Below are 13,757 nucleotides of genomic sequence, written 5' to 3'. Positions count from 1 at the left end.
CCCGCCCCTTTGGTTCCACCCCAGAAGCCCTCAACCACTTTCATCTCCTTCAGTGCAGCCCACCAATCACGCCTGTGCTCCTCGGAAGCCCCTTTTTAGTAGGGCTCCAAATCCCCGCCCCTCCTGCCCAAGCCCCCCCGTCTCCGCTCAACCGCCTCAGTGATTGACAGGCAGGCCGGGCGGAAGCTGCGGCGCAGGCGCCCTGGCTCCTCAGACCTCCCCTCTGGCCGGGTCGAGGAGTTCCCAGCAGACACTGCGCCGCGGCTGCGCAGTACACGGGAGGCTTTTAATTCCATTGTGGAGAGGACGGCGTTATTTTTATTAACTGGAGGAGACGGCGGCTGCGGCGGCGGCGGGACCCGTAAGTGTTGCTGGTGGGTCCAGGAGGGAGAGGGCGAGGCCCGGGGGAGAGTCGCAGGAGCATGCGTGCCGGTGCCGGAGGCGACTGGACTGGGAATTAGTGCTGGGCGCGTTGCGATCTGGGCGGCGGCGCGGCGGGGTCTTGAGCTCTGTGGTGGTCCCGGCCCGGGGCCCGGTTCCACCTCCTTTCCTCCCTCTTCCCTCTTCCTCCTCCTTTCCTCAGCCAGGCCTCCTCCGGGGTATGAAAATCGGCAGTGGGTTCCTGAGTGGCGGCGGTGGTACCGGCAGTAGCGGTGGTAGCGGCTCCGGCGGCGGCGGTAGTGGCGGCGGCGGCGGCGGCAGCAGCGGCAGGAGGGCAGAGATGGAACCCTCCTTTCCCCAGGGTATGGTTATGTTCAACCACCGGCTTCCCCCGGTCACCAGCTTCACCCGGCCGGCGGGGTCGGCCGCCCCTCCCCCGCAATGCGTGTTATCCTCCTCTACCTCCGCAGCCCCGGCCGCCGAGCCCCCCCCTCCGCCAGCCCCGGACATGACTTTCAAGAAGGAGCCGGCGGCGTCAGCCGCGGCCTTCCCCTCGCAGAGGACCTCCTGGGGATTCTTGCAGTCTTTGGTTAGCATCAAACAGGAGAAACCCGCGGATCCTGAGGAACAGCAGTCCCACCACCACCATCACCACCACCACCACCACTATGGGGGGCTATTCGCTGGGGCTGAAGAGAGATCTCCAGGCCTAGGAGGCGGTGAAGGGGGGAGTCACGGCGTCATCCAGGACCTCAGTATTCTCCACCAGCATGTCCAGCAGCAGCCAGCCCAGCACCACCGTGACGTATTACTCAGCAGCAGTAGCAGGACTGATGACCACCATGGCAATGAGGAGCCAAAGCAGGACACTAATGTCAAAAAGGCAAAAAGGCCAAAGCCAGAATCTCAGGGAATCAAAGCCAAGAGGAAGCCAAGTGCATCTTCCAAACCTTCTTTGGTTGGAGATGGAGAAGGTGCCATCCTCTCCCCAAGTCAGAAACCTCATATCTGTGATCACTGTAGTGCTGCTTTTCGAAGCTCCTATCACCTGCGGAGACATGTCCTCATTCATACAGGAGAAAGACCTTTCCAGTGCAGCCAGTGTAGTATGGGTTTCATTCAGAAATACCTACTGCAGAGACATGAGAAAATTCACAGTAGAGAGAAGCCATTTGGATGTGATCAGTGCAGCATGAAGTTTATTCAGAAGTACCATATGGAGAGACACAAGAGGACGCATAGTGGAGAAAAGCCATATAAGTGTGACACTTGCCAACAGTATTTTTCAAGGACTGATAGATTGTTGAAGCACAGGCGCACATGTGGTGAAGTCATAGTTAAAGGAGCCACTAGTGCGGAACCTGGGTCATCAAACCATAACAATATGGGTAATCTGGCTGTGTTGTCTCAGGGAAATACAAGTTCTTCAAGGAGAAAAACAAAGTCAAAAAGCATAGCTATGGAAAATAAGGAACAGAAGACCGGTAAAACAAATGAATCACAAATTTCAAATAATATAAACATGCAGAGTTACTCTGTAGAAATGCCTACTGTGTCTTCCAGTGGAGGCATAATTGGCACTGGAATAGATGAACTGCAGAAAAGGGTGCCAAAATTGATCTTTAAGAAAGGAAGCAGAAAGAATACAGATAAAAACTACCTTAATTTTGTGTCACCATTACCAGACATAGTTGGACAGAAATCCTTGTCTGGAAAACCAAGTGGCTCACTTGGCATAGTATCGAATAATAGTGTGGAGACCATTGGTCTTCTCCAAAGTACAAGTGGCAAACAAGGTCAAATAAGTAGTAATTATGATGATGCCATGCAGTTTTCAAAGAAAAGAAGATATTTACCAACTGCCAGCAGCAACAGTGCCTTTTCTATAAACGTAGGACACATGGTCTCCCAACAGTCTGTCATTCAGTCTGCAGGTGTCAGTGTTTTGGACAGTGAGGCACCGTTGTCACTTATTGACTCCTCAGCTCTAAATGCCGAAATTAAGTCTTGTCATGACAAGTCTGGAATTCCTGATGAGGTTTTACAAAGTATTTTGGATCAATACTCCAACAAATCAGAGAGCCAGAAAGAGGATCCTTTCAATATTACAGAACCACGAGTGGATTTACACACCTCAGGAGAACACTCAGAATTGGTTCAAGAAGAAAATTTGAGCCCAGGCACCCAAACACCTTCAAATGATAAAGCAAGCATGTTGCAAGAATACTCCAAATACCTCCAACAGGCTTTTGAAAAATCCACTAATGCAGGTTTTACTCTTGGACACGGTTTCCAATTTGTCAGTTTGTCTTCACCTCTCCACAACCACACTTTGTTTCCAGAAAAACAAATATACACTACATCTCCTTTGGAGTGTGGTTTCGGCCCATCTGTTACCTCAGTGTTGCCATCTTCATTGCCAAAGCCTCCTTTTGGGATGTTGTTTGGCTCTCAGCCAGGTCTTTATTTGTCTGCTTTGGATGCTACACATCAGCAGTTGACACCTTCCCAGGAGCTGGATGATCTGATAGATTCTCAGAAGAACTTAGAGACTTCATCAGCCTTCCAGTCCTCATCTCAGAAATTGACTAGCCAGAAGGAACAGAAAAACTTAGAGTCCTCAACAGGCTTTCAGATTCCATCTCAGGAGTTAGCTAGCCAGATAGATCCTCAGAAAGACATAGAGCCTAGAACAACGTACCAGATTGAGAACTTTGCACAAGCGTTTGGTTCTCAGTTTAAGTCGGGCAGCAGGGTGCCAATGACCTTTATCACTAACTCTAATGGAGAAGTGGACCATAGAGTAAGGACTTCAGTGTCAGATTTCTCAGGGTATACAAATATGATGTCTGATGTAAGTGAGCCATGTAGTACAAGAGTAAAGACACCCACCAGTCAGAGTTACAGGTAAGGTCCCAAAAGTGACCAGGCTGGGGGTCTTCTAATGTAATTTTGTTTTATTTTGAGAACACTGCCATTGGAATGTTTCTACACGATCCTATTAAGAATAATGTAATGCCCTTTCAATGCAACTTTTCATATTTAGTTTATTTTGTTAGTGTGATTTTAGCTCTGTTTGTATTATGATTTTTAATCAAAATCAGTAGATTAAAAATAGTTTGACATTCAAAGTGACAATGTTTAGCAATCAACTTTACATGTATAGATCGTCAGGGAATAGCCCAAATGTTTTAAATGCAAAAAAAAAAAAAAAAAAAAAAAGAGACGAAAAAAACAAAAAACCCTACAAAAAAACCTTTGTTGCTAGGATTAAGGTTATTCTAATTGCTTTACTCTCAGGAAAGTGTAATAACGCATGGGAATTCTGTACGTTATCACTGTAATGGAATATCCAATTTACAGATAGTATGATATACATTTCATCATTTAAGTAAGGGATCGAAAACATTTCAAATTGCTCTCTCTGGGCTGATGTACATTTCGTCATTTAAGTAAGGGATCGAAAACATTTCAAATTGCTATCTCCATCTGGGCTGATCCAAAATTCTGAGATTGTTGGCTACCTATATTTTGTTGCAGCTTTTAAATGTACTCTGAACTTCCAAACCACATTCATTCCAGCCTGGTAGAACAAATATTCTTGGATCTTTGATCAAAGCCTGGAATGATAGCTTTAACAAAAGAAGGAAAAAAAAAAGCACCCTCTCTTCATCCCAACTGTAACAAGGCTGTAATTCCATTAAGCGATTCTACTGACATCTAGTACAGTGTTGAAGCCCAAGTGATTAGCTGGTTCCAGTATTAGAACCCCTATAATTAACTGAAATTTGGGGTATGCATTATTTATTATACATGGCCTAAAATGATTCTTCTTTTTCTGTGCTATTACATATTAACTACACTTATGTTTTTGTTTTTGTTTTTGTTTTTTTAATTTTTGTTTTTAGACTCTTTCTTAAGAGTTCCCGGGCCTTCTTTGTTCCCTCTTTCTATTTTGACAGTTTTAATTTTAGAACCATTTACATTCCAGTAGGTAATTCACTATGCGCTTTATTAGGGCATCCAAATACAAAACAGTAGGGTAAACATCTCTCAAACCCACCTTTTTTTAAAAAAACCCACAGATTTCCATATATAATAAAACCTCATGTTCTTGGATAGATATTAATAAGGTTATGATTCCAACTGGTGACATAACTCCTGTGAGGGATAAGAATGTGTCTGCATATAGTAGTAACATCAGAACCTCTTTGTGAAATTGCGGCCTTTAATGTACATTTTCGCAGAAGGGTGCATTAGTGTTGTACAGGGGTCTTGTAAAGTCATCAAAACTTCCTATGAACGCTAATTGCCATTTGAAGCTACTGATAGGCAGTGGCTCTACTCTTAACTGCTTTTTAGCAATTGTATTTTTTTCCTGATTATATTTTTTAATGTACTTTGATGTTTATGCTGATGAGTTTTTTATGTACTTTTGGTGATGTTTCAGTCTTATGTACTCTTCTGACGTCAGAAAAGTACCACTGGTTGTTTGCAGTCTTATTGTGTAATCAGCCTACCGCAGGCTTCCATGTATAATAAAGTAATTAATATTGTGCAAGTGTAAAACACTTCTGTTATAAAAGCAGTGTTTGGAAAATAAGAAATATTAAAAATTGTTACAAAGTATTAGTTAATTTCCTTTTCCCACTTTCCTACCTTTAGCTTTAGCAGCTAAAGGGTCATCAACTTGTCGTTACAAGATTCTTAGAAAATGTACTTAATCTTCTTAAATACACTCAGTACTAAAAAGTGTTTATTTCTTATTTCAGTAAGTGCGGTAAGTTCTATTGAGTACAGAGTACAAGCTGTAATCCAAGGATGGAGAGGACCTTTACCACTGTATCTCTTAAGCTGTATGATTTTTCTCCAGTTTGTTTTATACAGGTTTTGAATTTCTTTAACTTTTATTGTGTGTACTGAATACTGCATATGTATTATTCTGATTGTTTGCTCTAGTTTACTACCAATAAAAGTCCTGTTAATCACAAAATTGAAGAAAGGAGGTATCACTTAATATCCAGTCACATTTTTCAGATTTTTCTATTAACATTTTATAAAATATTCACATCCATGGCATAACCTGCAATTTAGAGGCTTGTATTTTAATTGTATTTTTTTTAACTTACGTATTTTATGTTTCTAGGTTTATTTTAGTTGCAATTGGATTCAAGGCTGGGCGCGGTAGCTCACGCCTGTAATACTAGCACTTTGGGAGGCCAAGGCAGGCGGATTGCCTGAGCTCAGGATCTTGAGACCAGCCTGGGCAACACGGTGAAACCTCATCTCTGCTAAAATACAGAAAATCAACTGGGCGTGGTCATGTGTGCCTGTAGTCCCAGCTCATCTGGAGGCTGAGGCAGGGGAATTGCTTGAACCCAGGAGGTGGAGGTTATAGTGAGATGAGATTGCACCACTGCACTCCAGCCTGGGTGACAGAGCAAGACTCCATCTCAAAAAAAAAAAAAGATTCAGATTTATATAATATTAAATTTCTATTCTTCTATATTACTGTGGACCTAAAACATATTCAGTGTTCAATGTTCATAAAATATTCAATGTTCATAAAACAGTTATATTTCAGTGTTTGAAATACATTTATATTCAATGTTATGAAATTCTCTGTGATTAGGAAATGTAATGTTTTATGAACATTGAATATTATATGAACATTGAATATGTTTTAGGTGCATAGTAATATGGAAGAATAGAAATTTAATATTATATAAATAAGAATATGTTTCATTTAAATTGGGTTAGCCATCTTAATACTACTCCAGAGAAATTATTTATTGAGGCTTTATTTTAAATCAGATTCCATTGCCTTCTGGTTTTAGGTGGATCCTTTTCTGCCTCAAAAAGGTTGTAATATGTTATGGAACCAGTTTTGGAAAAAAAAATGTTTTTTAGATTAAAAAGTTGTAATAAAATGACAGTATGATTTAGATTACAATGGTCTTGAGTATTTTAGGCAGGAAGAAGGTATTAAATCATAGCAATATTTTAAAAAGTTGGGAGTATAAATATTAGAAGGAAAGCGCTAAACCTATAAATAAGATGCAGAAACTGAAAATTTGGGAATATGTAATAATATTAGTAAACTTTTAAACCTGAAGGAGAAAAATAGATCATAAGACAATTGTGCTTTGAAATGTAGTGGCTACAATGTTAAGGAATTGGGAATAGATACATTAAAGGAGAAATAGAGGTCTCAAATAGGTCTTTGAGGCTTTGGTTTTTTTGGTATATGATAGTATTACAGGAAATGATAAAGTTTTGTGTTGGTTTTTTTTGAGACATAGTTTCGCTCTGTTGCCCATACTGGAGTGCAGTGGTGCAATCTCAGCTCACTGCAGCCTCCACCTCCCGGGTTCAAGCAGTTCTCCTGCCTCAGCTTCCCAAGTAGCTGAGATTACAGGCATGCACCACCAGCCTGGCAAATTTTGTGTTTTTAGTAGAGATGGGGTTTCACCATGTTGGTCAGGCTGGTCTTGAACTCCTGACCTCAGATGATCCACCTGTCTCAGCCTCCCAAAGTGCTGGGATTACAGATGTAAGCCACTGCGCCCAGTGATAAAGATTTATATTGAGTATAAGCATGAATTTCTCTGTAGAGAAATATTTGTACTTGTAAGGCTCTGTGATTAGGAAATGTAATTTTTTATTTTATTACAATTTTTTTTTGCCCAAAGGTGTTTCCTAGATTTGGTCATTTTCTTGAACAAGTGTTTGAATCTCAATGATTTCTGCATTGAAATCCAACTTTTGATTTCTTTGTACAGGTAACTTATTCTGTGTTCTAGAGTGACCCTAACAAATTGATTTTTTTTTTTTTAACCTGTCCACCAGCCTTTATTTCTTCTGTGGAATGTCTGTCTCTGAATATGATCATTTTAAAATTAAGATTTTTTTTTTTTTTTTTTTTTTTTAAGATGTTAGGGTATGAAGTAGGAAACAATGTTTTTGGATTTCTGTTGTGCTGCTGGAAATTCAGAATAAGGACTACCATAATTTAGCAATTGCTGGTCAGTATTTTTGATATAATTTAATAATGAGAACAGTGAAAAACATTTATACTTTAATTTTTAGCGTGTTTTTAAAAAGTTGCAAACTGATACAACTATTTCTACTTTAGTTTTCTGTATTAGGCTTATCAGATGAGAGAGGCAAATGTTTGTATTCATTCCTGTCATCTGGCATTTTGTAGTCACTTGCCTTTAGTAGCATTTAAGCCTGAATGCTACTAATGATAACTAACTACAAAATGCCAGATGATAGGGTGACAGTTTGAACAATATGGCATCATGAGGTCACATGGAATCTCCACCTTCCAAATTCATAGGCTCTTGTTTTTTTTTTGTTTTTTTGTTTTGAGACAGAGTCTGGCTCTGTCGCCCAGGTTGGAATGCAATGGCGGGATCATGGCTCACTGCAACGTGTGCATCCCAGGTTTAGGCGAGTCTCCTGCCTCAGCCTCCTGAGTAGCTGGGACCTCAGGTGCCAGCCACCACATCCAGCTAATTTTTGTGTTTTTAGTAGAGATGGGGTTTCACCATATTGGCCAGGCTGGTCTCAACTTTGTGATCCGCCCGCCCTGGACTTCCAGAGTCCTAGGAGTACAGGCGTGAGCCCCACGCCTGGCCCCACATAGGCTTTTATTAAATAGAAGAACTTCCCTCACCTAAAATAATTAGCTTCTGAACTTCAAACTTCTACTTTTTGAGTAAAACATACCTGAAGACTATCATTTTCTGAGTTTTTTGGTCTTCATGTTTTCTCTGATACATGCTGATAGGATTTCATTTTTAAAATGTGATACAAGACTCTTTTGTTAGTGCTGTGATATGATCCATGCATCGTGAGGTTATGTCAGTAATGTTCCATGAATATTTTGTTATGGGATCCTTCCTGGTGTTTAAGAAGAGAGATCTGTGGTGGTTTACCAGTCTGCTTGTACCCTCTATGAGACTGATAGATACTGAGGGAAAATATTGTATTCTCGTTATATTTTTTTATATTGTTGGTAACATTTAAAATGAACATTAGCACGAACACAGCATTTTAGAATTCTATTGTCTTATACTTAACTGTATTTGAGTGTGACTAATTTAAATAGATTGTATTTAAATTCTTGATTAATCTTTGGCTTACTCATAGAAGTCCTGCATAATGTTTTTTTGGGTCACAGACTCTGTGGGCAGCTGATGGAATTGATGGCCCCCCAGCCCCTTTACATTAGTGGAGATACATCAACAAATGAAAATGTGCAAGCCAGTCTACGTGCTCACGAGATCTCCAACTTTGAAATAAATTCTTAGTTATGGACCCCAGGCTAAGAATTTAGAAGGCATCCTAAATATTGAAATTTTATTATATAGATAATTAGAAAGTTACCCCCCCAAAAAAATCAAATATTGGGGGTGCTTCTGAATTGATTTATCTGCAGTTTTACAACTTAGCATTTAGGGAATTCATTTAGGTTACTATAAAGCCATAGAGTTTTATGATAAGCTGGTCTAGTAATTAGTTGAATAGATTTTATAATTATTTGCACTTCTCATAATAACTACCATATAGGTAGACTTGACAGTAGTTCATTATTTTCTGTTAACAAAGTTGTGTTTATAGTGTACAACGATTACAGTCAGCTACTGTGGTTCTTCAGTGGCAGAGTAGCTTCCCACATAAGTTGGGGCAAAAGTGAAAAAACCCCAAGCCAACCTACACCTTTTTACCTAGGAGGAATAATATTGAGTTGTTAATAACAGACTGTACTTCATTATAGCCTGAGTGTGAGTACCTAGGTTGAAATGTACTGTGCATGATAAACCTTGTAAAGCATGTTATATGTTGAAATTGGTATCTTGGGAAGTGTAGATAGATAGCTGGAGAAAAACGTAATGATTTGGACCTTATACTCCAGAGGGGAAAATATGTTTCCCGTGTTTATAGGGAATAGAAGAATAATGGGCAGGGATTGAGTGTAAAGGGAATGAAGGGATATCTTAGAATGGAGAAGAAAAGGAATAGATTTTGAAGGAAAATAGGGAATATAAAATTTACTCCAATATTAACAGTGTTAAAAGAGTAAAGAGAATCTTTAGTTGGAAAACTGTGTTCTGATTTTGTTCTTTCAGTTCAGACTTATTTCAGTACTTTGGTTTGTTATGAACTTTAGAACTATTGTGGAACAATTAATAAATAACTCTTAACAGACAACTGTGGTGAACTTCTGTTTACATTTCCAATCTAGGAAAAAGATGGCTAATCTTTGTGTTTATGTATTAAATCTTTAGTAACTGATAAAATCACACAGCTTCCGTTGGTTATTAAGAATTTTTAAATAACTTTTTTCTTACTGGAACAATTGCAGTCAAAATTGTTATATGTGATCAAATGGATATGAACAGAATTGAGGAATTAAGACCAAAGCTCTGAATCCAAATTCTTTACCCACCAAAAAATAAATTTACAAATACAGTGTATAAAGGCATGTTGTGTTACAACAAAGGAAAAGTGTGAGTGATTATAAAAAATTGGAAGCCCTTAATTACTTTTTGTTTTGCTTTGAAAAAATGTTTACAATCTTAACGTGTGACTAGTTCATTTGTTTATTCTATGTTAGATAAGAATCTTGTTTTATAAGTATTATCTATTTGAAAGTTAAAGTTTTAAATGGGACCTATAATTTTAAATACTGAGTTTTGGAATAAATACAGTTTTTAAAGTCTGGAAGTGACATTTTTTAGATTCATTTTTAAAGAATGGATTGCAAAATTGGATGACAAGATCAGCAGCAGTATAACTGTTTTATGTTTGTGCATAAACTAGGCTCTTCCTACAAGGAAGCCAAGTGCAAACATTTGAAAGAGAGTTCCTTCTTTTTGGAGGATAATGAGAACTGTAAATGGGTATCATTGTGGGTCTCCATGAATAGACAACCCATGACCTTCATCAGCTTAGTGGTGGAACTGGAAAGAGCTTTTCTAAGACTTGCAGTTTTTTTACTTTGTGGCCCAAAACAATAAAAGTGCCTAGTATAGATTAGAAAGCAGACTGAAATGAGACCTGAAGTTTTCATCTTGCAAGTTAGTAAGGTATAGGGATAAAAATTATGAAAATGTTTGCATTTAATAGACCCAACATGTCAATTTTCTTTTTTAAAATTTATTATTATTTTTTATACCCCAGGCCATGGCAGATTTATTCTTTTTTCTTTTTCTTTTTTCTAATATGTAAATTTTATTCAGTCAAGCATATTAGAAAACTGAGCAAGATTTCCTAGCACTGCATAAATGCATTAAATCACTTTAAAACTTGATCTTATACTGCTTTCACTTTTTATAAGTAGCCTTACAATAAGCATTTTAAAATTGTGTTAATATAGCATTTTAAGGATTATGTTGTTTGTAAGGTAAATTGCTGAGGAATTTTATTCCTTTGGATTTCAGGGTACAGCTGTAGAATGTCCAAATGTTTAATTTCTTCATGATGTCCATTAAGATAATCATACATATTTCTATACTCAGTCACATTTGGAATATTTAGCTGTGTATTCTTTTTATGAATGTTTATGTTGGTAATTTGATCTCTTAAAGGTTTAGTTTAGAAAATTTGCAAGGGTAATTAGAAACCATTACACTAACTTTTAAAATTGCTTCTTATTTTTAGGGCCGGGCGCGGTGGCTCACGCCTGTAATCCCAGCACTTTGGGAGGCCGAAGCGGGTGGATCACGAGGTCAAGAGATCGAGACCATCCTGGTCAACATGGTGAAACCCCATCTCTACTAAAAATACAAAAAATTAGCTGGGCACGGTGGTGCGTGCCTGTAATCCCAGCTACTCAGGAGGCTGAGGCAGGAGAATTGCCTGAACCCAGGAGGCGGAGGTTGCGGTGAGCTGAGATTGCGTCATTGCACTCCAGCCTGGGTAACAACAGCGAAACTCCGTCTCAAAAAAAAAAAAAAAAAAAAAAAAAAATTGCTTCTTATTTTTAGTAAATAAAAAATTAGGTTATGACAACACTTAACATAGAGTGTCCAGGTATAGTTGAAAAACTATTAAAAAACAACATATGAATGTTGAACATGCTGTAAAAAACAAACCATTAAAACTTGTGACAGATTTGTCTTAGAAAGGGAAGGAGTGACTGTTGCGTAAGGACAGTGAAGAAAGATCTAAGGAGATTAATATTAATTGGTATGTTTACCATGGTCATACACTTACAGACCTTAAACATTTGAATTAGATACATGTGGAAGACTGGTAATAATGGCCAACTGATAATGGGTTCCTGTGGGGTACTGCTGGTGAGTCATAGGAATGTATATGAAGGCAAAACTAAAATGTAATTTGGGAAGATTTCTAGAGTGGCCTGATAGAATAGAACATGGCTGGGCGCAGTGACTCACACCTGTAACCCCAGCACTTTGAGAGACTGAGGCAGGGCAGATCACCTGAGGTCGGGACTTTGAGACCAGCCTGACCAACATGGAGAAACCCTGTCTCTACTGAAAATAAAAAATTAGCTGGACATGGTGCATGCCTGTAATCCCAGCTACTCAGGAGACTGAGGCAGGAGAATCGCCTGAACTCTGGAGGCAGAGGTTGCAGTGAGCCAAGATCAGGCCACTGCGCTGCAGCCTGAGTGACCGAGTGAGACTCTGTCTCAAAAAAAAAAAAGAAAGAAATTACAGTTTTTCATTTTGTTCACTTTGATTTTATTAAATGTCTGAAACTAATTGATATTTGAGAAGGAGAGACAAAGGTATATAAAGGATATAATGGTATTTTTGCTAATAATGCTACTGTATATGTCCTATAAAAAGGAGAAGAGGTAGTATTTAGGAAACTATGAGAGAAAAAGGAGTCCCTTGCTTTCAAGCTTTTTTCTGATAACATTAAATTTTCTCTCTTAAAATGAAATTTTTGAATTACTGTAATTCGCTGTGGATAAGTATATGAATTGGAAAAAAACACTAAACAACTGACTTGTAATACAAAGTAAATGATATTTTCATTCATAGTGAATGTGAGAGCAGAAATTCAATGTATATGTAGAATTGTCTTTCATAAGTCAATTTTGTTTATAAGCCATGTGTAGTTATTTGGATGATAAAGTTTATCTGTACCAAATCAGCCATGCAGTTATTTAGATGATCAAGTTTAGTACAGATAAACTTGATCATCTGAATTACATGGCTTATAAAGTATCTTATACACGTATTTGCTTTTTAATAAAATATTCAGAACACAAATCACTGGTGGCTGAATGTATAAAATACACTTTCAGAAATACTAGCAAGAGCAGATGGTGGGGACATTGCTCTGCAATAAATAAGATTAATGTGTTTAGAGCTGTTAAGATTGTGAAGAGAAAGGCAAGAAGTTTAGCCTATCAATAGGAGGCAAACTAGTGCCTGAACCTGACTTGAGTTTTGAAAAAGCTCATTTCTTATAAACATTCCTAGAAAATTGGGCTTCACAGAACAGATACTATATTTGGGAATCTTGATTCACATATGTATAAGGAATATCCATTTTTTCCTTATTTTCAAGAATAGCCACTTCACATCTTTTAGGTGGCTCTCAAATGTTGGACAGGAGCAGTTGTTAGGGTTTTTCAAATGTAAGTTAGGGAACTGTTGTTTGGAGAAAACTGAAATTTTTCATTTCGTAAGATTATAATGCATTTCTAGAAATATGTATTGAAAGGTGGAAATTATGTTAAAGATACTAAGTAAATATATTGTGAGTATGTGAAATGGATCTTAGAAATGATCACCTCAATGTATTATTTTAATAAAGTAGAACAAAAATGTTTTAAATAGTTCTTACTTTGGTAATGGATATCTTAAAAATTCTGATATTGCCACCGTTTATATGAAACTGAAGCATATTAATAGCTGGAATTTATAAATGAATCTATTTTATCGTATTTTATAAATACAACATCACTTGATTTTAAATTAGGGATGAAAAAAGATGTTTAGATAATTTTACAGTTTTACTTTACAAATTTGATTTAGAATTGTCTTTTGTAATAAAACTGGGTGTGTGTGTGTGTGTGTGTGTGTGTGTGTGTTTTGAGATGGAGCCTTGCTCTGTGGCTCAGGCTGGTGTGCAATGGCATGATCTCTGCTTGCTGCAACCTCTGCTTCCCAAGTTCAAGCGATACTCCTGCCTCAGCCTCTCAAGTGGCTGGGATTACAGGTGCCTGCTACCACACCTGGCTAATTTTTGTATTTTTTTTAATTAGAGACAGGGTTTCACCATGTTGGCCAGGCTGGTCTCAAACTCCTAACCTCAGGTGATCTGCCCACCTTGGCCTCCCAAAATGCTGGGATTACAGGCATGAGCCACTGTACCCGGCCTGT

At 38.5% G+C, this 13,757-nt stretch overlaps 1 protein-coding gene across 2 annotated transcripts; it reads left to right on the top strand.

Moving 5' to 3' along the window:
• Positions 1–282: 282 nt before the first annotated feature.
• Positions 283–13,208, top strand: ZNF281 (zinc finger protein 281). 2 transcript variants are annotated; one of them, XM_012459567.2, is made up of 2 exons: positions 283–361; positions 584–13,208. In XM_012459567.2, the coding sequence occupies exon 2, from the start codon at positions 602–604 to the stop codon at positions 3,290–3,292; it is 2,691 nt and encodes an 896-aa protein (XP_012314990.1). In that variant the 5' UTR covers positions 283–361; positions 584–601; the 3' UTR covers positions 3,293–13,208. The 2 variants fall into 2 exon arrangements, with proteins under 2 accessions (XP_012314990.1, XP_012314991.1); XM_012459568.2 differs by having other exon boundaries at positions 288–361; positions 588–13,208.
• Positions 13,209–13,757: the final 549 nt, after the last annotated feature.

Source organism: Aotus nancymaae, unplaced genomic scaffold (genome assembly GCF_030222135.1).
Source record: "Aotus nancymaae isolate 86718 unplaced genomic scaffold, 86718_ANA_hifiasm-v0.15.2.pri h1tg000039l, whole genome shotgun sequence".
NCBI lineage: Eukaryota > Metazoa > Chordata > Mammalia > Primates > Aotidae > Aotus > Aotus nancymaae.
Note: the sequence above shows the minus strand (reverse complement) of the source record. Positions and strands in the feature narration are given on the sequence as shown.

Excerpts from the sequence above, each read along its gene's own strand:
- ZNF281 (XM_012459567.2), top strand. The coding sequence starts at position 602 with ATGAAAATCGGCAGTGGGTTCCTGAGTGGCGGCGGTGGTACCGGCAGT.